The sequence below is a fragment of the Paramormyrops kingsleyae genome, chromosome 6, assembly GCF_048594095.1.
Source record: "Paramormyrops kingsleyae isolate MSU_618 chromosome 6, PKINGS_0.4, whole genome shotgun sequence".
NCBI classification, from domain to species: Eukaryota; Metazoa; Chordata; class Actinopteri; order Osteoglossiformes; family Mormyridae; genus Paramormyrops; species Paramormyrops kingsleyae.
This window is the reverse complement of record NC_132802.1, coordinates 24,003,555-24,028,392: the sequence shown is the minus strand read 5'-3', so window position 1 is coordinate 24,028,392 and position 24,838 is coordinate 24,003,555. Positions and strand designations below refer to the sequence as shown.

General features: G+C 40.0%; 1 protein-coding gene across 2 annotated transcripts in view; it reads left to right on the top strand.

Moving 5' to 3' along the window:
- The window catches only part of tex264b (testis expressed 264, ER-phagy receptor b), a 70,795-nt gene that overhangs the window by 6,459 nt on the left and 39,498 nt on the right, over positions 1–24,838 (top strand). For both annotated transcript variants that reach the window (XM_023805520.2, XM_023805521.2), the window contains exon 2: positions 8,779–9,000. In XM_023805520.2, coding sequence (XP_023661288.1) covers positions 8,779–9,000 — 222 coding nt within the window. The remainder of the gene's footprint in view (positions 1–8,778; positions 9,001–24,838) is intronic.

Here is a 24,838-nt window from a genome sequence, read left to right as displayed (position 1 = left end):
TTTTTCAATTATTTTACCAAGAAATTCAATGTTAGAGGTTGGCCTATAATTACTAAGTGCTGTACCATCAAGATTACTTTTCTTCCACAAAGGCCTGACAATAGCGGTTTTAAGACATTGTGGAAAAATTCCTTCTTTCAGAGAAAGATTAACAATATTCAGGACATCTGCTTACAATGAGTTTAGAACTTGTTTAAAAATTTTCTGAAAAGGTGATTGAGTGCAGCACAATGAGTTTAGAAGTAATACAACTTCTGATTCGTGAATTAAGGTCAATAGGAGAAAACAACACAGTCAGGTGACTTTAAAGAATACAGTATGATGGATTAATGTCCATGTTTTGGGGATGAGTGACCCTATATTTTCTCTCTTCGCACCAATTTTATCACTGAATAAAGCTGCAAACTCCTTGCATTAATCCACTCTAATAGTAGTAAAAAAGAATTTGAGTTTGTCTTTGTTATTTTCTATCAGATTTGAGAAGTAGAGCTTTCTGGCATGCTTTAGTTATCTGTTTAAGGCTTTCGAGGACTTTTGTATATACATGACAATGAACCATTAGCTTTGTGATCTTCGATTTCCTTTCTGCAAGTCTGTAGTCTTGTTTACATAAATCCACAACGTACAAGTGCATAAATTACGTCATTTCTCTCCCTCTTTGTGGTAGGGCTGGGCAAAATCTTTAAAAAAAATAATAAATGGCAACAAAATCAGTGTGCAATATTTCCAAAAAATATGGGGATAGATGATAATATTAAGTCGTCCAACACCCCACACATACGTGAATGTGTTACGGGTGGGAGGAGCTGATCATTGTGTTTAGTCTTTGTGGAAGATGATCGATTAGCGGGTAGATTTAATTATGATTACCTTTGTAATAGCTGTTTGTATTTATGACATATGCATCTGAAATGATGTTTTTTGTGTTGCAACCCATTAAAATCTTTATGCTACCCTCTTATCCTACCCCGTGCAGAATTCTCTGGCTCAGAATATAATAAGATTACTAAAACTGTTGAGAATGAATGGTAGCATTATTTTTGACTCTGATATAACCAGTTATTTTTTATGGGAGTCCATACTGGCGAGTGTTCTGCTATGCGGATACATGCACTTTGTCCAGGTGCAGACACACCAATAATTTACTGCTACAAAGGTGTCTGAATATTCGTTTATTCGTAGAAGATTTATTCCTCAAAAAGGACCGTCAACTTTTGGATGTATCTCAAGAGTTTAAGTAGTGTGCAGTGTCTTTAACAGTATTCTAAATTATAAGCACACTAAAAGCTACCCTCTGTTGGAAATGACAGTACAAATATTATTGATGTGATTGTAGGTCGTCTTGGAAGAAGACTCTCCTAACTATCTGTAATTGACGAGGCTTTTAACAATCATTTAGAATTTCTGCTTAAGAAGGAACTATTTTTACTCACCACTAGATGGCACTAATAATATACTTTATGTCTAGGGTGCCCAACTAGTTGATTCGCGAAACAACTTTCAATCCCCCTGGTCGGCAAAATATACCGAGATACCTCCCCCCCACCGTTTGGCCAATTTGATCTTTCTCCAATTTTGATTTTCTTTAAAAGTAGCTCTCGCTGTAAAAATGTTTGGAGTCCATTGCTTTATGTACCTTTTTTATTGGAGAAAACGGAGCAGGAATATATTACAGGAAACGTGTAATAATGAATAATAAATTATTTGAATAATATGTATGTTTACATTTTCTGTGCAGGGTATTAGGACCTGTATAGACAAGGATGCCCTGAAGGTGTTATTACTGACAGAAAACATCTGTCTGGGAAGAATGCAATTGTTTGTCTTTCACTAACAGCAGCCAATTTTCAGTGGTGTGTCATTGGAAAATGACCCATGTTATTTACCTCAGAACTATCTTTAAATATTACGTCAGCTGTTAAACCTGCTCAAGTTTCAGAGGTGAAGTTCTCTTAAACACTTTTCTTCAAGGGGGTACCATTACGTAGGTCACATATACTGATTACCATTCCCAGTACCTCACCCAGTATTGAGTAGCTGAGTAACTTTCTATGTCTTATTTTGACACCGTATGTTTTTATGTAAGTGATTTTCCATCTGTCGATAACAACATTTCTAGTGCCCAATTTTGGTTTAAGTGCTCAAACATTTAAACCCTTTTTTATTTCTAATATACCTTTAAGAAATAATTCTTAAAAGAACTTTGTAGTCTCTGAAACGATTTGTCTGAGATACACAAATATTGTAGTTCTGTTAGAAGGCAAGGGTTCCTCCATGCGGAGACTGCAAAAATGGTGGCCACTTCTGAGCGCACAGTCAGGTATGTTATTGAGAACCTTCTGCTCAGCAGTCCGTGCGCAGACCCCAGGTGTTCTCGCAGATGCTGCTTCACAGCTCCTGCTGGGAGTCCTTCAAAGCCTCCAGAGCTCAGAAGAACATAGTGGGCTATTAATTATAAAAGAAAATTACATACATGGCCATGGTTATAGGAGCAAACACCCAGAGAACAAACCCATTTTGAAAATTGATAATATGACACGGCTTATTGATAACTAACTGTAACTGACATGTTTATATGTATATCCTATTAGTGGTAAATTTCTTGAATTGAAGTTCTAGTAATATTGAGCAAAACTTTCTGCCATGTGTGTGATCGCAGATTGCTCAAAAAGGCATAGCTTTGGTGATGCCCATCCATTTGTTTCTTTTTCTGCAAATGACTCTATTCAGCATTCAGTCACTGTATAAGAGCTTCCTTGTCATCACATTTAGTAGTTGGAGTCATGATAATGGTCTAGATTTAGTCCTATTGTGCTGATCAATGTGAGTTAGCTTCCTAAGTTTGCAATAACATGCTTCTATGCCAGTTCTCTTTTTCCCAGGCCTCCAATTAGCAACAGACCTTGCTCTCCTCGCTGGCCAAGTCCTCAACCCTTCCGCCTAACTGGCAGCCTATTCCTCTTTGGTTGAGCAGGTTCTGATGTCGTCTCAAAGGTCAGAGGCCTAAACAGAGAGCGTTATTTGGTTTCTGCCAGCTGAAATACTCCCACACCGTTGAATGATTTCCTCTTTTGAGGCTAATTTGAAGAGGATAGAGAGACTTTCTTGAAGACAAGGGATCCCTATGTGATATCATTGTTTCTTCACAAGAAGGTTCTTCTGTTGCCTGATTTAAAACATCAGGCCTTGGTTTAATGATGGTAACCATAGATACAGGATCATAATGTTCTTGAAATGGTTAATCCAGCATAATCAAAACCTCAGTGAATTAAATACAGTCGTCATCCGAGTGGCCCCGGCTCCCTGGGCCTTCCTGATTGGTTTACAAATACTTCTACAGGGGGAGGACTTAGGCTGGTACCTGCTGAGGTTGAAAAGTAGGTTGTGTGAACCACCTTGTGATCAAGGGATGTCACTTGTGTTACCAAGTTGCTACTTTTGTTTCATTGTCTCAGAATGAAGTTTAAAACAAGTGTTACCTCCTGCTTCATTCTGAGGAGTGAATGGCAAAATACAAGGGCACTGAAGTGGCTTTTTAGAAGCATTAAAATTTGACCTGTCTTCATCTTGTGAGTCAACAATACAAAACATGGAACAGATTTCCAAGTTCTTTTCTGAGATCCATTTATTAGCATTTCTTTCAGCCGGCTGCCTTTGGGTGGCAGGGACATGAAAGGCTGGATTTCTTTGACGAGTAGAGCAGCACAGGTGGCTTTTAAAATGGATATGGAATGATGAGTAAACAACCGCACGTTAAAGGATGTTTTGAAGTCAGTTGCCAGATAACTGGCAGAACACACTGTCTTTTCCTGTCTTCATGTTTGGCAGATTCAAATGCGAGGGCTTTCAAAATTCTACTAAAGAATTAAACTAGTTTAACTAACCTTATCTCCTTTCTGCTATTTATCTTATAGCCTTTTGTCATTCTAACTTAAGTTTTTTGCAAAACCTCAGGAGATGCATTAAAAGTATCTGTGCAATGAACTTTGACTTTGAACTATTATGGGGACAGACTCCAAGCATGTAACTAAGGTGTCAAGTACAACTCTCCTTCATCTGGAAGTAAGGTTGCGTATCGAGGGCCATTGTCCATCTCACACCTGCTGGTTATTTGCCAGAATGTGTTTTAGTTGTGTTGCTGTCATTGATTGGACAGCCTCGTCACATGATGAGGAATAGGGGCACAAGTGAAAATATGTATTGTGGCATCTGTCATCCGTTATGTGGGCATCCTGGGAAATCACCTGAATGTAACCACCTTTAAAAAATGAGACTTCCTGCTGGAATCCAACAGGCAGATATTCTGACTCTGGATGCCATAGGCCTTCTCAGGACATCTGTTGGCATTTGGTGTCATCTGCAGCTTGTCCGGTCACAGACATCACTTGCAGCAAGACCCAGAGGCCAGAGCTGCAGAGTCACTGCTGTCTGATGCTGACCTTCACCTTCTCAAGCTGCAGAGTTAGGCTCCTCAATTATGAAGCTACCAGGTGGCATGGTTGTCATGGGTCGTGGGGTGTGGAATTTCTCTTCATTCTACATTATGGCCATGTCATTAAATAGCCACAAAACATAGTATTCTTAAAGATAACAGTGAATCGAATTCTTTTCCTGTCTTCATGTGAATGAAACTCTTACTGCTGTAAGGGCAAAATGATGGGTCTAGCAGCGACTTGACTATTCAATGGAGGCAGAATGACGACTTTGCCTTTAGTTTGCAGCTGTCAGTAGCACTTGTTCTGATAAGAGGTCTGCCATGGTAGTATTTTGCACAATAATGGTAGCTCAGCAGAGTGCACTGTTGCCTTGTGTTCTGTGGGTTGGGGGTGTGGAATCCCACCTCCGCTCCCTATGTGTGGAGTGCCTGCCCATCCTCCCAGGGTTACCTTTGGTTTCCCCCTCAGTTCAGAGACATGCAGTTAGACTATCTGCTGTTTTTTCTAACTGTCCGTGTCGTGTGTGTCTGTATATGTATGCGCCCTGTGATGGATCAGCCTCCCATTCGGGGTGAATCCCCCGCCTTGTGTCTTATACTGCCTGCATCTGGCATCCCTCCATCACCCTGGCCGCGATACGCAGTTAGAATATGAATTACTTTATCTTCCTATATATTTTCCAAGTTTTGATTGAGGGATGGACATTGTTTGTCTTCAGTTTATGTTGTGTTTTCTTTTGAATTTCCAGGTGCTAAGGCTGTCGGAAGCATGCTGCATAATGCGTTGTGTGCATGGTATTTTGTAAAGGTGGCCAGATAAATGACACTTCTAAGCGTAATAGTATATATAATTAGTTCTATGAAGTTCCTATTCACATAATGTGTATTATAATATAGTTTTACAGCATATTTGTCTGTTTTTTTTTGGTTTTTTTTGCCTTGTAGTTTTAATTACATTGATGAAAATGAATACATTATTCATGTGCTAGAGACTCATCGACGAAAAAGAGAAGATAATAATAATCTATAATGCCAAAAACTGTACAGATGAAAATGTCAGGAAGACATTTAAAAGTGATCCTATCAGAAATACTATCTTTAATTAGTTCTGATTGCATTTGCACATCGTTGGATCATGTTGATCTAACCAGCTTCAAGCACATGATAAACGCATCCTTCTGAGAAGCAGAAACCATTCAGTTCTGTCTATAAAGTCTGTCTGCAAACGGTTGTGCCAATACCTCTGTGCTACAGTCGACGTTAGGTGTGATAAAAATCTACTTATGGATAAATTTCATATTTGATGCCGAAGAAAACAAGACTCTGTAACCCATGCAGAGCGGCAGTAACCAGTAAAACACCTCAATACTGAAGAGCCTTTTGCAGTCTTGTCACCGAGAAATTCTTGCGTGTCATTTGAGTTTTGTTTCTGTGAGGTAGTGTTGTTTCAAATAATATGAATGACGTGTCATAAGCAAAGATTACATTTTTGTTTTGTTTTTGTATTAATTACTGGTAAATAACGTTTGTATGAAATCATTTAAAATTTTGTGGAATTTTTCATATTACAAAAAATGTGAAAATGATGTATTAGACTTAGTTAAACCAGTCTAAACCAGTTAGATTTCATTGATCGAAAGTCAACCAAATATCCTCTAATTGTTGTTGACTAAGACTAGCCTAAGAAAAAAAGAAATCTGTGCCCTAATAGAATGTTAGTGAGGACTTGTCATGGATGCTGTTTCTGGTAGGAAATAGAAAAATAATGTAAACTGAACATTTGTTGTTAATGGATGATAATCATTATTTATATAATGCATTTAATGGAAATAGATTTTGTTTCCTCACGATTCAGTTTTATCTAGAAATGAAATGCCCCTCTTCATGCATTAAATTTAAGGAAAATGTACTAATTTTGACCAAGTCTTCATCAATGTGCTGTCTTTATGCAAATATTTGATGTTTCATGACTGTATTGAAACATTTAATTGTATGCATTGTTGTTTAATGAGGAATATGAAATTAGTTTTTTTTTTTCTGGAGATCTTTTAAACATTTTCATATGCTGCAAATGCGCTTGCTCTGTTTCTAACCATGCCTGTGTCACCCTGTTGGTTTGCCGAGGGTCATTTATGTAGAGAGGTCCTATAGGAGGAGCACGACATAATTGAACCTCTCAAAAAACATGATTATTTAAATTTGTTAATTCTTTTGCATATATAGCAATGCATATATTTTATTTAAAACACGTTACGGTTTTGTCACTCAAGACATGTTCTGTTTTTTTCCCCACAACAAATGTATATAAACATATTCGTCCATAGTTTGATCCAACCCACTGCACTTGATGGTTTTATGCACCATCCTACACCAGTAAATCAGAATTTCATGTAATGAAATTACATTTCATAACAATTAGAAAAGAACCAGATAACTGCAGATGACTGTTCTTTTCTAAAAGTACTTTAGTAAAACTTCTGGATTTAGCCATGACTTATGAACGATGAAGTTCCCTCAAAGGCTATTGCTAAGGGCAGTTTCAGGGAAGTCGAAGATGAGGCGGGTGCTTACAGGAATTACCCAGCCCTAAATGGCCTGCCTTTGTAAAATGGATTGTCATATTGTGTCTCCAAGAGGCCCTTATGGGAACACATGCACGGAAATCAGGCTAGGAAAAAGCGGAATTGCAATGAGTAGGAACCATCTTTGAGATTCAAAGTGTCGTCACTCCCCCCCCCCCCCCCCCCCCCAAAAGAAAAAAAAAAAAAAAAGTAGGTATGTGTCTAATTAGCAGGAGAGCTCCTGCAACATCTCAGCACCCAGCGCTCCAATTATCACCCAGGCAAATCAGAGATGGCATTCAGCTTTGCCTCCTCTGCAGACGACTTTATTTATTTATTTTTTTATTTATGTGGCATTGTCAGTGTCTGGGGTCCCCACAAAAGCAGGTTTTTCTCACAAGTTCCTCCCTTTGTCCCTCTAGCAGTTGATTTCAGAGTGAAGCTGCTGCTCTTGATGCAAAAGCTTTTGTGCTTCTGATGTAAGGTGAGGGAATATAAAATGTAGCTTGGGCTTGGTGGAGCCCACTCTCTTCTCTCTTAATTGGCGCAGTAGCCTTCAGGGTTTGTTTTCTTCGCGGGCTCTAGAAGGCTGTCATTTGCTCGGTCCACGGGCCGCCGCTCTCCTATGGTGCGAAGGGCGAGCTGGAAAGCCCCTAATGAGAGCCTCTCTTTGAGCTTAAGTGGGGAAAGAAAATTGATCAGCTTGGAGTGCGGAGTGTGGCAGAGGCGCCAATTACACTTTACCCTGATGTGGCTTCCCAAAAATGTACGCTGAATTAATAAAAGCATACCTCTCCAATCAGATGCAAACAATCATCTTCGGAATATCTCTTTGAAGCGACTGTGCTGGGCTTTTCTCTGAGGTTCGCTTGTCATTCTGAAAGCATTTGGCGAAGCAGCTGTACAACTTACGCCTCCATTTTTAATTTTTTTTTTTAAACAAACGTGACGGGAATGACCGATGCTTCCCATTGACTCCGCTGGCAGGAATGGGTAGCTTTGCATAACCTGGGGGGGCAGCAGACGGCCCTTGCAGATTGCCCAGCGTCATCCAGCCGACATCAGCTTCACCCTTTTTGTTTAATGGTTTTGCTTCATACTGTAGAATGTGCCGGAATAGATGACGGCATCCCTCTCTATTCTGTGACTTTCTACATGCACAGAAAGGCCGTTTTCTTTCTCGGGGCTGCAAGACATGGCTTCAGGATGGCCGGAGATTTACCGAGCCTTGGCATATACAGGGGGTGCCGCTAACGCTAAACGGTTCAGCATGTGAAGGGTGGGGTACGAGTGATTTTATTTCGGAGCTGGGAGGTGTCAGCACGGAGGGAGAGGTGAATGAGACGTATAATGATAAGTGTGGTGAAAATGCCACGAGCCCCCGCTTAAGAAGGTGATGCGGGGGTGTTGACACGGCAGGGCGTGGAAGCTGAGCTCCATCTGCTGTTGTGTTTGTGTGACTCCACAACACTTGACAGCTTCCAGGCAAACAGGAGCTGGCCTTCCACTCCCAGTGTGGCGGTGGCCTTTGGCCTGCCAGAGCATAGCCATAGCTGTCCAACACTGCTATTGTTATTTCCCCCCCCCCCCCTTGCAAACCATTTCTGAGTGGCATAACATTTGTGTAATTTTGAGTATGCTACACTGAATAGCGTTTTTGTGCTTGTTGAAGGTAGCTAATTTTTTTTCTGTACCTGCCAGTAGACCTTCGGACTGCTGGTGATGTTCTTGCGCATCGAAGTCCCGACATTAACGGGGTGCCTCTCTCTGTCGGTGTGGCAGGTGACTCCGGAGAAGTGCCGCTATGCGGTAGGCAGCATTCTGAGCGAGGGGGAGGACCAGCCCAACCAGGCCATGCTGCAGCTCTACCAGAAGTTCGGTTTCCAGGTCTTCTCCTTCCCTGCTGTCACACACGCCGTCACAGTCTCCTTCCCTCACAGGACAAGCCTCTCCATCTTCCTGGGGGTGCAGCGGGTCTACCCCCTACTGAAATCATACATCAAGGTAAGGCTTGCTAGGCCCTCTTCTATACTGTCACCAAAACCAGAAGTTACAAATCTGCATGGTGCATAATGGGTGGTTTCTGAGTCGAGGAACCTGCCTCTTCCCTACCTGCAGAATCCTCTCTTTCTTGTCTCTGTGCTCACATGCAAGCCCGCCAGGTTTTCTCTTGACTGGACGTGAGACCACACCAGCAAAGCCACCCAGCGCGGTGTCAGAGTGTCGCTTTACCGCATGGGGTTCTCCATCTGCCCAGACCCAGTGGGAGCTCCTGGCCATGGAGTTAGCTGCCCCCTTTATCTGCTTGCCTGCATTTTGACTTTAAAGCTGTACTCTCTCTCAAAGCCAACCCTGGTCTGGATAGTGCCAGAAGCAAGACTGTGTCCTAACACTACTCACCATAAATGTGTTTTCTGTGAGGAAGGTGCTATTGTGCAAGTCTGATGATTTTCAGTGGTAGGCTGATATTTAAGTACTCTGTAATCTATGTTGGCGTTTGCCCTCATCTCTGCATGCTCTGTGCCCGAGCTACATGTGAGGCTTTCTTTGACCTGCCAACAGGTTACCTCGTCCATGGTTTGGCATAGTGTGTGTCTCTTCATTTATACAACATCCTCTTGTTACTCGGTGGGTGTCTGGACTTGGTCTGAGAGATGAGAATGGTGATACTTAATAGCAGTGTGAAAAGTGGCCTTACCATTTGAATCCCCTCCTCATTTTGCCCCGTTTCCGTTCTCCCTCCTGAAGTCCTTCTAAAGGAAGCAATCCTAGAGGTTCCCAGAGCTGTGTGAATTTGATAAGGTGGACCAGCCATGTTTCCAGTCTTCTGCTGGTTGATTCATCAACTCCTTCACACCTCTTTGTCAGGTGTTTCTGAAACATGTCGTGCACATTCTCTGTGTTTGAGCAGGGGCACATGGAATTCATGGCCACTGGGAAATAACTCCTTCCAAGTTCCTCCCATAACTTGTCCTCTCTAGTGTCTCGTTCCTTTGCCAGCCAGCTCCTCCCACATTTTTAAATTGCATCTTAGAAAGAAATTGTTACCTCCCCCCACCTTTTTTTTTTTTATAAAAGTAACTGAAACATGCCAAGAGCCTATCAGACATTAACTACAAATAGGCTTGATGGAGTCTGTGCTTGAATGTGTATATATATATTTTCTGCGGCTTGGGATCTGGAGAGACAGACAACTAAGAATATTCAGCTCCTGGAACAATCCCTCTAAAATGGAATCTGATGGGGTTAAATGGACCCTAGAGTTCCTACTGCCTGGGACCTGATAGTTATACTTCATTCAACATTCTGTAAGACAGGAATTCTTTAGTTTTCAGATATCCAATCCTTGCTCTCACATGAAGTGTGTTTGCAGGTTAAGCAAAGGCCAGGCTTGAGTTTAGGGCGCTGGACCCGCCATCTATCTGGTACCCCTGGAGCGGGACTTCGGGCCATGTGCAGCGGCCCGGCGGCAATATGATCACTCTGCCAGCCGTGAGATACAGCCCAGAAACAGAAGTGCGACACTAAATCACAGTACACGTTTGTGACCATTCAATTTGTGAAAATAATTTAAAAAAAAATCTCAGATCATTAATAGGCTACATAATCTTCGTTTTTCCTAGCTGTAATTGCATTATTTAGACAGCAGAAGGCGCAATATCTTGGCCAGCCCACTAACTGAAACCAACTAATTTAACTGGCATGTCACATTACAGAATGGCGAAGTGGTTAAGAAAAGGCCTATTTCTTATTAACGTTTTTCATTTGTAATAAAAGGAATATTTTAGAGAATATGCTACTATATTCTTCTCCTACCATATAAATGTTTGTAAATTATTATTGTTTGTTATTGAGGAAATGAAACAAAAACATATTTCATTTAACAAAGGGGATATTTAAGTTGATAAATAATTGGAAAATGTTGCACTTTTTTCCCATTTAATTTATCTCCTGAAAATATCATTGAAAAATCGAATCTAACCCTAAACCAATGTTGAATCGAACAGAATCATAAATTGGGTGAATCGTTACATGTCTAACCGGAAGCCTTCCGGTACTGCTATCAAGTATCATTACTTCACCGGCAGAATCACACACTACCCTGTTAAATCTATGGTGCATCGAGCCAGAGCTAAACCAGCAACATAACAATGTCCATCCATTTGCTTCTACAATCACTAGTTTATTCTCATCTAGGGAAGTTTCTCAGTTAGAGCGGATACATCTGCATGCGCGCTTTCTTACTAATTCATAAGTGATGTTTTTTTATAAGATTTCTGTTGTATGGAGAATGTCTGTTGCCTCTCGGTATTCTAAGAAACAAGCTACAGAGAGGACTGGTCAATGGCTTCCGCACCAGCACAGCCAGCTGTGGGGCTGTGTTTGTCTAGATGTGAATGCTGGCCCTCATCGGTCATTAATGCCTAAGGGTCTGATAAGGCCCATATGGTCTGCAGAGACCTTTCCTCGGCCTCCGGGCAGAACAGTTGGGGCCTTTTAAGATCTCGCAATCTGAACAGATCCTCTCTCTCCCTATCCTGCCGTAACTAATGTAAAAATAAGGTATACGAATTGTATACAGTTCTGCCGTACAAAGGCAAAACAACTTTATATTTTATGAAGACTGAGTTATGACCAAAATCAGGTCTCTTACACTGTGCTTGGATTTTGAAGGATATGCAGTGTGAAAATGATAGAAACTAAGGCAGTTTCAGTAGCAGCATTTTTGCCATGCTTTGCCTTTGTGAGGCATACCTGCATACAATAATACCTTTCATTGTAATGTTACTGAGTTCACAGTTATTTAAGCAGTTAAGAGACAAGATTTTCCCTTTTGGTCAGGATTTCTTGTGTTTATTTTGTTCATCAATATATCCTCATATTGGTGCATGTGTGTTAGTGAATGGTGTGTGAGTGTACTCTGTGATGGGTTCGCGCCCCACCCCTGCTTTGCGCCCATAGCCTCTGGGATCAGTTCCGGACCCCCTATGACCCTTAATAGGACAAGAAAATGGATGGATGCGTACATATTCATATAGCATATTTAGACAGATTAATAAGGCATTTGTGTTTTGCTAAAGAACCATATTCAGAGGTATAACAACACAAACCCTTTGGAATGGGAGCCCAACATTAGTTACAAGTTAATTGTGTGTAGTTTCATTATCCATTCGAAGATCTTTTTACAGTTCCAGTTCGCCCACTGCCCACTAAAAACTCAGAAATAAACTGGAAGCTCTTGAAAGGTAGTGATTGTAACAAAGAACAGCTAGCAGAGAGCAACAGTTTGGTGTCACAAGCTGTAATTAAACACTTCCAGGGTGACGGTGTAGAGTGATTGGGGAAGGAGGGGCTAATCACTGTCATCTGAGAGGATGAAGCAGGTGCATTTGCTCCCTCAGCCTCATTCCAGAGCTGCCGGGTAAACGAACTAACGAGGAGGGCTGGCCATGTCGCTGATGAGGTTTAATTATCTGTGTTGCCACATGCAGGTGGCCACACAGCGGGCAGTAAGACTGTTTTCCTTCTAGCAGGAGAAGAACACACGCTTCACAGACTGTCATTGCAATGTTTCCTGGCACCTTCCCAGCTCACCCCAAGCTGTCAGGCTGGAAGACGCCCCCTACTGGTGTGGTGATCAAATGCAGGCAGACCTACACATTTTTTTTTTTTTGTATCGATATCCTCCCTGCATTGTCCTTTACATTCCACTCTTCCTTATTATTAGTTTGCAGAAGTCTTGTAGCAGAAAGAGAGAGCGAACAGTTGACATAAAAAGGTAAAGCAGGAAACTGATAAGCATTTCTTTTGAAAATTCTTTAGAGAGGAAAAATCTGAGAATCTTCCAGCTCAAAACATTTTAGTCTCACACAAAATTGGAAATGAAGGAATACAGCGAATGATTTTGCTAGACTTAATAAATTATACAAGCTAGAAAGAAAATTCTTCAGTTTGTCCAGATATGACCTGATCCACAAGAGTGCACTCCTTACTAAATTTTTACGCGCTAAAGACTAATGAACGGCAATCTGCATAGAACATGAGCTTGTCCACCATGAACAGCAGAATGAGTGACATGTAATCAATAGTCTGACAGATATTTGCTGGCTAGAGAGATGTTCAGGTCATTGATGGCTTTTCGATTCAAATTCCTGGTGTTTGAAGTTTGAATGACATGAATTAATTCTCACCAGGCCTTGTATTCATCCACCTTCCCTTCTGTTACATACTGCCCTCTGTTTTACCTTCAACATGTTACTGAATTATTCTCCAGATTTGGACTTGCTATGTATTATTCACTACTCTCTCCCCCATCATCTGGGATGTTATTATTTTTTAAATTAAACATAGGAAATTAGTTCTAGTTGTCCAAGACATTCATTTTTAATATACTTGTATGACGAGTGGGGGTGAAAGATGGAACTGAATGGTTTTTGGACATCTGGTGACATTAGTGGGAAGCTGAGATTGCTTGTGGATGTGTCTCTGCATGGCACTGGAATTCCCCAAACTGACCTCTAGACATGCTTTTCCAGGAAGGTAATGATTATATTTCCAGTACCTGTAATCAGTAACCCGCATAAGTCACACTACAGAATGGCAAAAAGGTTTTTGTGAATGGTAAACGGTACTAATGACAACTATTGTGGGAAAAATAGCTTTTAAGAATTAGAACACTAAAAAATATTGCAACAAATTGAGTTTATTTGTACACATGTAACATCCCCTGTAGCTACTGGTGAAGAAATTTAGAAATATTCACTACAGATATCTATACAGTGGGAAGCACAGCGTGACCTAATGTGACACTGTATTACAGTGGAGGATACTCTCAGAACATTATTTCCTCCTCCAAAATATCCTCCGATATACCAAAGTAGTACAACTAAAGCTACAAAAACCCAGTAGTGTCAAGATTTTCATCTGTAAAGTCCTTGGCATAATCTTTTCAGTTTCTCTGTACCCTGTCTTCCTCCATATGAAATAGTCCCTTACTCAGCCACTGGATTTCTTGTTTTTATATTGTTGTTCTTTCCAAAGTATCATTTTAACACAAAAATACTGTATATTGACCTGGGGTGAGTTTCCCGAAGCGTTCTTAACGCTACGTCGTTCTTAAGTTCTGTGTTAAAAGATAGAACTAACGAACGACGTAGCGTTAAGAAGGCTTCGGGAAACTCACCCCTGGACAATATGGTAAAATATTATATTTTCGATACTCATAATTGTCACAATATGATTCAAGTCATTAATTCTTTACTTCAAGGCTCTATTTTTGTATAAAATTCCCTTTTAGATTGCAACTGTCACCCATCCCAAGTTTGGTGTATGAAGCCCCCTGATGTGGTCTGTGAATGTGCATTGATCTTTTGATCTTGGATTGAGGTGTGACATGCAACTAGGTTTAACACAGAGAAATATTTTAATCAACATGTGGCAAGTGTCTGGTTATTCTGAAGCTGTTTTTTTTTCTCCAAATATTATCAAAAAAGGTCCACCAGTTTTTCTGGTGTCTGTATCTGTGAAGCAAAGTGTTCTTGCAGGTGATTCTCAAGAGCCCTGGTTACACTGCAGCCACGCACTGTACACCCATAGGGATTATGACCCATTTAAATCTGTCAAATCTCTCAAAAGAAACCTCAGTTAATACTCCTGACACATGTTTCCTTCTCTGGACTAAGAATCTGATCAGATATCTGTACAGTCTGTCTCTGCCCTTCAGCACTCCTTAATTTTTTATGACTTCAGTGATTGCATGTGTTTGTGAGCAGGATGTGTAAATGTTCCTGATATTTGTTTCTGTAGCTGAACTGTGGTGAATTGCGACATCACAGCCATTAATGGTAGCGTCAGGATGTTGGTGAGTGTCACTTCACGTTCTGCAGACCAGCCCAATGAACTTAAATTGTCCCTGAACAATTAATGTCACTCAAAAGCATCATTCCCTCCATTACAGCTTTATTGCCTCACAGTGGGTCTTCCTCTCAGGGGTGCAATTATTGTTTGACTTGTGGCCTCTTCAAATTGGAAAAATTAAAGGCCCCCAAAGCAGCTGGGCCTCATTTTTTATGTATGGAGGTCCATCTATATATATAATGCATGCTTTCTGTGCTTTCAGTACCTCATAGTTTTCCTCAAGACTAGAGGAAAAAAGTCTCATATATATGACAATATCTGGACACTTAATGTTGGCTTTAAACTGAAGATGACGTATGGATTTTTGTGCCTTCGAGAAGACTGTCCATATTGCAAATAATGGTTCTTATGCTAGGTGTGGGGGTCCCTTGTCAATGCCAAAAACAAGACTGTTTAGATACCAGATGGGAGCTGAGTCTTCAGACCCTTTCAGCTTGAGGGCCGGGTGGACTGTGCTATATTTAGAGGCTTCTTGTAGAATCTCTCTCCCGTAACAGTGAAGATGCCTTGTGTTTGTTCTTTGTTCTTTGAGTCTACCTTGTGCTTAATGGGGCTTCAGCTCATAATGGTTTCTGGGTCACATGGCTCTCGATACTGCTGTCCTCCCCATAAACTAGACAGCTGTAGCAAGAGTTTTGGTTTTTGAGTTGGAGAACGTTGTGCTTTTTAAGGCAGTGTGTGTGTGTGTGTGTGTGTGTGTGTGTGTGTGTGTGTGTATGAAAAAAAAATATGTATGTATGTGTGTGTGTGAATATTGTATATTGAGCTGGGCGATATGGCAAAATATTATATTGTCGCTATTGATCATTGTCACAATATGATGCAAGTCATTAATTCTTTACTTCAAGGCTCCATTTTTGTATAAAATTCCCTTTTAGATTACAGCTGTCTCCCATCCCATAGTGAAAAGTAAAACGCTATGCCACATTTTTAACCAATACGGGACACGATTTATCCTATATTTCTACAGATTGAAAGTGGAAACCCTACTTGCTGGTTACTGGTGGCTTGCATTCTGTATATTCTACTGGAGGGTGGTACTTCAAGTGATGAAATACATTTGTAGTATTTCCAGATTTTGGCAAAGTTTATAGTACACAGAGTCAGTATATTGTGTTGGACTTCAAATAGCCGAAGTTCCGCCCCACCGCCGACATCTTTTTTTGCCTTGTTTTTCCACAGCATTTCCTTTTGAAAAGGATGGAACTTTCCTCACTGACTCTCGGTCTCCTCTGAGGGAGCGCTCACCTCTTCCACGATACCGACACAGTAGCTTTTTAGTCATCAAGCAATACGTAAAATGGCATAAGCAGCTCTTTGGTTTTCACTAATGTGCTGTTAGTGTTAATAACAGCAACGAGTCTAACGCCCTAAATCAGGGGTGGGCAGTCTTATCCAGAAAGGGCCGGTGTGTATGCAGGTTTTCGCTGCAACTCCCTAATTATATTACTGAATAGGGGACTGATTGGCTGAAGAGTCCTCACACCTGGGTTTGAACAGCTGACCTAAAGGTCACCCCAAAAACCCGCACACACACCGGCCCTCTGCGGATAAGTGGCTCCTGTCATGAAACTGTAAAGCTGAATCGTTTTTATAAAATAAAGACTACGTTTGAAATGTTGAAACGGATAAATGCAGTTTTAACAATTGTATAAAGCAACATTATTTTTGTGCACTTTAACCCCGTTGAAACACTTTAATTTAAAAAGTATGTTTTTATTGAAATGTACTATAGATTTTAGGCCTACATAAAACCCATTGCAATAAACAAAGCAAAACAAATAACACACACAGCCGCCTCTCGCAGTCCATGCATGTCTCTCAAAGAGACGCACATACCACTTTTAATTTCATTTCAAGTGTGTTTGCCAACTGGAATTGAGTCGTTTTTCCCAGTGGCTGATGACGATACAAAGCGAAAGTAAATGTATAACGTAAACATGAATTTATAATGAGTTTTACGGCTTTTTTGGGGGGGTAACAGCAGCTCTGCAGCTGTCAGGATTACTGACTCTTCCATTATTTTCTTGATGGAGAAATGTCAGGGAAACACGATGGCCCGTTAGTGGAAAGAAAAGGCGCCTCAGTACTTTGCCGCTGGTTAAATGAGGTAAAAAAAATGCAGGTGGCTCTAGTTTTAAACATCACAGTTTCAGTCGGTGATTTTAGCCAAAACCGAAAATTCAATTTTTTATTATCGATTATTCTCGGATTCCGAAATTTTAGTGCGTCATTACTTTTTATCTGACTTTGAAATGTGGATGAATATTAAATGTAATGCCGAAGCTCTTTAATAAGAACTGGCAAATTGAATTTTCACACTTCTTTCTCTCGTTTCATTTGCCTAGTTCTTTCTCATGCTTCGTTGTCTTCCATTTGGTAAAAAATTTCCTGCAGTTCTTTAGGAATTTGTCATACATGATATATGCTGTACTACAATCTGAGGAGTAACATTTCGGCCTACTGAATATGGGACAATGATGTTAGACGTTTGTGACTGAGTGGATCTCTACTGCTGTAATATTCACCAAAGAATCAAACCGGACTTCAGTGTATTCTGCTGGTGAGCTGAAACGGTGTAAACAAACTTGCACAGAGGTGCTTTGCAAAAAGAATAAATCACGTAATAAGGTGAAATGAATCAGACTTGCCTCAGGGGGCTTGTTTAAGACTTGACCAACCTCCATCGTGTTGTGCTGATAGCATAGTGTGAATTTGACCAGATAAATATCCAGCCAACTGCCTTTGAATGACCTTCTCCTGCTGTAGGCAGAAAGCAAATCAGTGTTTTGCAGTTCCTAAACTACGATGTAGTTGTAAAAGAGTGAGGGGTGATAGGTAACCTTTCAGTTTGTATTACGTGAATCGTTTAAGAAGGGAAACCTGTATTGTCTTGAAGGCCACAACATAAAACTCGCATCTGACAAGGGCAAGACGCTGAGAGGTGATCATTGCAGGCCCGTTAATGAGGACAAGCGAATCCTTCGTCACACTGTGCCAGAAGCATGCTGCATGTCTGAATCCAGAGCTGTCAGTCTCTGTTAACTGGAGAAGTCGAGGCTCAGTGAAACAAGCACGTAGCTTTCTGTTGTGAAATGGGTAGGGGTGCTTCAAGTGTAACAGTACATCGTGTAATGTATCATTTCTATTGTTTTTATGGAAAAGTTGAAAGTATTTCCAGAGATGTTACTACAGTAATTCCTGGTCTGTTCACACTTGTGGTTCAATCGAGGAATCAATTTTCCGTATTATTTATGCTGTCCTTTACATATCCTCCTATATCATTTATAAGAGGGAAATTTATTTCTAAGTGGGAAATTCATTAATTTCAATATTATTTGCATTTTTGAGCTTTGCTTCCGATATGCCTTTTAGGGGCTCTTTACAGAGTAACTTATCTCAATAATAAAATATAATTTCACCCTCCTGAATTTTTTTAAATTGCACTTGAATCATGAGTTTGTGACTGATTATGGGAAGTTTTCTCATTTTCAATGCATGTGGGATATATACTGTACAGTATTTGGCAAAATCAATTGCTTCACATTGCCTCAGTTACATATGTAATTATCTCTAGTGGTTAGTCAGTCACCCAGTTACATTTAGAGTATGAATAATTTATATCCTAAGTAATAATTTCTCTCAGAAAAATGAAATAAAAATACACATCCACCCAGTTTCCATAACTGCTTAGCCAGTACGGGGTCACAGTGAGCCTGCAGCCACCCCAGGGGTCACTGCGTATAGGATACTCTGTTTGAAGGCCAGTCCAGCACAGCACAGCACATACTGTTTTCAGGCATTTTTGAGACACTAGTTCCCCTAACTGCATTTATTTGGACTATGGATGGAAAACCGCACATTTGGAGAGAAGGACTGAACTGAGACCCTTGGAGATGTAAAGCCATAGTGATTAACCCCTAAGTCACCATGCCCTACAAAATAATAAGACTGACTCTTGCAGTACAAAGGCATTTTGAGTAGGGATGCAAATTCCTTGGGAATTTATTGGGGAAATTATTGGTAAATTATTGGGGAATTTGCATTTTTCTGTATATGCACAGTTGCCAAACATACAAAAACTATGTATACTAGTAAGAGAGAGTTGTGGAAGACTTGTATTTAACTTAGCACTTTATTGAATATAAACCCATGGTGAGAGGCATAAGGCTTGATGATGAGAGTCAGTGTTTTTCAATCTAGAGCCTCTGGCTCAAAGTCATAAATGCTCAATCAGAGTCAGAGTCTGCACCCTCAGAGTCAGAGTCTGCACCCTCAGAGTCAGAGTCTGCACCCTCAGAGTCAGAGTCTGCACCCTCAGAGTCAGAGTCTGCACCCTCAGAGTCAGAGTCTGCACCCTCAGAGTCAGAGTCTGCACCCTCAGAGTCAGAGTCTGCACCCTCAGAGTCAGAGTCTGCACCCTCAGAGTCAGAGTCTGCACCCTCAGAGTTAGTGTCCACATCAGCTGAGGTGTTGCATGAGTTGGGTTCAGGCTTAGAGCCTCATGTTTACTCCAATTGCCACCAGTTTCTCCAGCTGTACGTTTGTGAGCCTACTTTTGTGTGTATATTGCCAAAGAGACACTAGTTGCGCTCAGAGGCAGTTAGTGTTGGGGGGATTTGTAAGATTATTGCTGCAGCCAGTGTCAGGGCTTTGGATGAGCAAAGACCCTCCACCAGGTGGATGTCGGTTGCATCATCACAGAATAAACTCCACTAAAACATCAGCGACATCAGTTAGCTTGCAAGCTTGCTAGCAAGGATGGATTACTTGATGGCGTAGCTGATAAGTTTTCTGAACATTATCCATTTTTGCAGTTTAATTTTACTTTTTAAGACGAAAAACAACAAAAAAAAAAAACTTGCCATAGTTTGGCCTTTCACTTCATGTGGTATAGACTTCACGTGGAGTGTAAACGGTAAAAAGTCAAAATGAAAAGTATTGTAGTAACAGCTGAGTTTTCCAATATGACCACCAGTTGGCAGTTCATTATATATTCCCAAAATATACCCGAAATTTTCCACCCATTTGCAACCCTAATTTTGAGTGTAAGGGCGCATGTAAGAGCAGGAATATTTGACAGCCAAAAGCATCATCATATGTGCATGCTGTCAAGCAGTGAAGTCTCCTATGTCAGGGGCTGGTGCCGTGGTGAAGGTTACGTAAACCTTCCTCCAAGCGGCATGTCCCTGGTGGTGAGACCTTTTCATAGAAATTCATTAGCATTTAGCGCACCTCAGCTGCCACTCATGAGCCATCTGACTGTCAGTTGAAGTAGCTACCCTCAAGCGGGGTCTGATATTTGGCTGCTCCGACGCTCCATGGGTCCTGGTGTTTGCTGTCTGGGTCCAGAGATGACGGGCTCGCAAAAGGCAATGGTGTCTTGAGATGGGGGGTGGGGTGGGGGGTGGGGAAGGTCACAGTGTTGACATTTGGAGAGATCTGAGAGATGGCCAGGCCAGAGTGCTGGAACATGTGTTTGCTCTTGGCGATAAAGTCATTCTAGCAAAGAGCCAGCCAGTGAAGTGTTTGTGGTGTGGAATTTTAAGTGGGAACTTTTGTCTTTTACATAAGAAGTTTGATTTTCACACTGGGGTCACTAACTGTCATGAAACCTTTTCAAATTATTTTTCTCAGTTGCTAATTGCAGTGCTCTTTTGTGTTTTGTGGTACAGCTTTAGTTTTGCTTGGCAGTCTCAGTTTATTGTCTCATTTATTAATTTTAGGTTCTGGTGAGATTGGGATTCCAGGGGTTGTACCTAAAGATCCCCCAAAAATAACTGGTATCTGGTCTTATGAACAGTATGTTAAAGATAGTAAAACCCCCTGTCTTTTGAGGAGAAAAAAACCTGCAATGCGTAATTTTAAATTATTTACTTTATTATTTACAACTACTCCAAATGTAACATCAGAAAAATCCTTCAACAATAGTAAATTATTCTGAACTGACATTCTGCAACTTCAAATCATTTAAAACTAGTTGAAGGGTAGACAGCTGAATTACATTGTTTCTTTTTTTTAAATAGTAAGTGCACTTTTCAAATATGTTCGATCATATCGCTACCTATGAAAATGATTTTGAAGGGATTCCAGCTAAATTTGTCCATCGCATAAGCCTGTTTGTCCCAGCAGGCTAAACTCTTTTCTAAACCCCATATGCAGACCCTTATAAACAATGCAAAGCTGGTCAAAATGAAAAAAAGTCATTAAAAATGTAATTTATAATTTTAGAACAATTAACAAATGATTAACTGGGTCTCCCTTTCTTGTGGGAAATTTACTATAACATACTTAAGAAACCTTTTGTATTGTTTATCAAGACAGCAGACTGTCTTGTTAATGTACTTGTTGATGTACATGTTACAAATTATTTTGTCAATATGTGTATATATGGGTTTTCTTGTCTTTAAGGACACAATTCTCCATATGACCGTACAAATGGGTACAGATGTTAACCCTTGAAAGAGCAAAGTTTTTACAAATCATTTTTATATATTGGTACAAATTAGTAATTGCATGTACAGTAGCCCTAAATGACAAGTACAGTTGCATTAACATGTTAGTGTGTATTTGCATTTCCAAGTTGAACATTCAGAGATATAAATTATGCTGTAACCTTATTTATTAAATGCCAATATGGTCAAATGTATTACTTGTTTGCAGATTTAGTTTTTATGCGTCATTCTCTTCTCTGTAGATTTTCTTTGTCACGCTTGTTTCACAAACTTTATTATCTACTTTAATGACTATTTTCATAATTATTGAACCTGATTTGTAATTGGGGTTTGCCCTATAGTTGAATAAATAATCAACTTAATTTCCCTTGCCGCCGTGTAGCCAAAATTCCATATTATTAGGATTTCAATAAATGTCAAAGTAATTCTTCAGGAGATACTTGTAAGTTATCTTTCTTCCATGCTGTACAAACATGTAGGAGGATGAGCCCAGCTGATTGTCAGCACTGTGAGCAGGAAGTTCAAGGTCATAGCTGCCCAGTCCATCTGGGGACATTAGACCACCAGAGCCCAACTAATTGATGCCTCTTTGACAGTTTGCTGTCAAGTATTCAAATATGACTTTTGTCTCCAAGCTTCTGGGAATTATGAGGTATTTATAAGGGGTAAATGTTACATTTGAATATGATTTGTCAGATTTGAATGGGTTGAAGGAGACCTTTTTAAATGTTTCCATTGGCTTTGGGGGAGAGAGGCTCTGACGCGAGAAGAATTAGATGGTGACACAAATCGACGGGGAACATTGAGAATTTTCTTTTTATGCCAAGGCAACTTTTGCTGATTCTTTGAAGTTTGCTGTTTTGTACAATATAGTGTCACTCTTGCAGATTTAGTGTTGTCTTAGCTTGGTAGTTTATGGGTTGAATGAGAAATATTATCCAGCATGGTCATGGCTGCAGTTTCGCAGTTGTACCCTAAATAGTCCAATTCCCAAATTTAGTAGGGTAGCAGGTGGCATAGCAATTAAGAAAGCAGACCTATTGTCCGCAGTGAGGCTGGTTCAGGTCACAGCTGTTTGACCCCTGAGTGTGCAGTAGTTTATCACAGGTCTGTCTCTTCAAATAGAGCTAACCTGAGAATGAGTGAAGGGGGAAATGAGAAAAGGCAAACCAGTCAATTTACCAGATTTTCCCCTTGTGTCTGATATATCTTCATGGCTTTTGTGTTCCTGTATCAGCATTAGAGATTTAGGAACAGGCCAGCTCCACATTGCTTTGGCTCATTATGAATTTTTCCTGATATTTCTTTAAGCAAATTAGCTCCCTATTGTTAAACTGAGAACAAATGAGTCTCTAAGACACTTCAGTGGGTTATTGTTAGAAAGAATAGATGAAAAACAGCCGCAGTGGAAAGATTTATACATTATAGCATTTAATGTGTTAATTTTCTTAATTCTAGGGTTTTAAATATGTCTCTTTCATATATACATTCACTGGTCACTTTATTAGGTACACATGTTAAAATGCTTGTTGAAGCACATACAGTATATCTAATCAAACAATCACATGTCAGCAGCAACATGTATAAAATCATGCATATGCAGGTCAGAAGTTTCATTTAATGTTCACATTAAACACCAGAAAGGGGAAGAAAGGTGATTTGAGTAACTTTGAGGGTGGCATGGTTGTTGGTGTCTGACGGGCTAGTATGATTGTTTCAGAAACATCTGATCTGGGATTTTCCTGCACAACCATCTTCAGTGTTTACAGAGAATGGGCTGAAAAGGAAAAAACATCCAGTGAGTGGCAGTTCTCTGGGTGAAAACACCTTGTTGAAGAATGGCCAGACTGGTTCAAGCTGATTGAGAGGCATCAGTAACTGAAATAATTCACATCTGTAGCAACTACATGATGCTATCATGACAACATAGACCAAAGTCTCTGAGGAATGTTTCAAGCACCTCGTTGAATCTATGCCATGATGAAGTAAGGCAGTTCTGAAGGAAAGGGGGTCCAGCCCGATACTAGCCTGTACCTAATAAAATGGCCAGTGAGTTTTCATCAGTTTACCACCCTTAATGGCCTTGCTGTGTTTAGATATTGCTTCTTAATGGTATTCAGCTTCAAGCAATGTCATATTTTTCTTCTCTTTCTTTAGTGATGCCTTTAACTGAATTTTTAACTTGCAGGAAACTAAAAAAATGAAATTCTGCTTAAGACACGCATTTATTAGCTGGAGCTACCCTTACCTCCTTTATAATAACTCCTGAAGATTGCCAGGAATTCTGCATTGAATTACATCATAAATACAGTCTTTACAGCAATTCTTGCGAAGGGTTTAGCTTCTGCTTCACACAACTGACTTTGGCTCTATAGGCCAGCAGATCATGATCCTTGGTTTTGATACAGTCTCATTTCGCAAGGTGCCTGCCAACTTACAGTGCTTAAAGAAAGCAATTAGACTGCTAGAGCTTCTTGGAGGGAAATTGTGAGACTTTTTTTTTTCTCACAGCCCACATCTTTTCTAAAGTTAGGAAAACTGCTCTTTATGTCATTTTGCAGTCTGTTGTGGAATAACTTTTTGGTACACACCATTAAATGGCTGAAAAGTGGTTTTATAATTACCCAAGTGACAGGTACATCTGGTATGCCGTCAAATTAGTAATACAAAGAATGTCTGCCTTTGGTGCTTTATTTTTATTTATTTATTTTTTCTTTAAACATCAGTAACCTATTTTCAATGTTATTGCTGTACACAATTCACTACTCGTGATATCAAAACTATGGAAATCAGAGTCAATATTTAGAGAGAAATTTTCTTTGTTATAGACAGACATATTCAGATATTTTTGCTATACTTCTACATCTTTCTATTTTAAAAATTAAGTCTTTTTTTTTTTTCAAAACAGGATGGACGGGTGGATGGATAGATGGATTGATTCAACTCTGATCAATAAAGTACATAAATTAGACGGCAGCATACTAAAGTACACATAGCTTAAGTATAAGAAAAGGAAAAGTTTAAGATAATTAAAATAACAAGAAAACAGGATGTACAAGTGAAATAGATCCCATAAGTAATCAGCCAGATAAGTAAAAGCTTTTGAATTAATCACACTATATGCAACAGTAATTGGAATAGCTATGTCAGTGGTAGTGCAAGTATAGATGCATGCAGCCTGCAGTGTGCAAATATGTGAATGGAAATGCACAATGAAAGACATTGAAATACAGCATGTAAGATGGGGTTCCTTACTGCAGTAAATCTGTCATTTGTGTTTGTGTGAGTGGGAGTATTAAATATGCAAATTTAATGCAGTTAGCATTTGTCTGCTTCCCAGTACTACCTTGCCTGTACTGAGGGGCGTATTTTTGTTCAAATTATTGCATTATTAATTGTTGTATGAGCTTTTGCTACCCAGAAATATTGAATGCATTCTTTTTCAGTTCACATCTTACTTGTACCAGTAA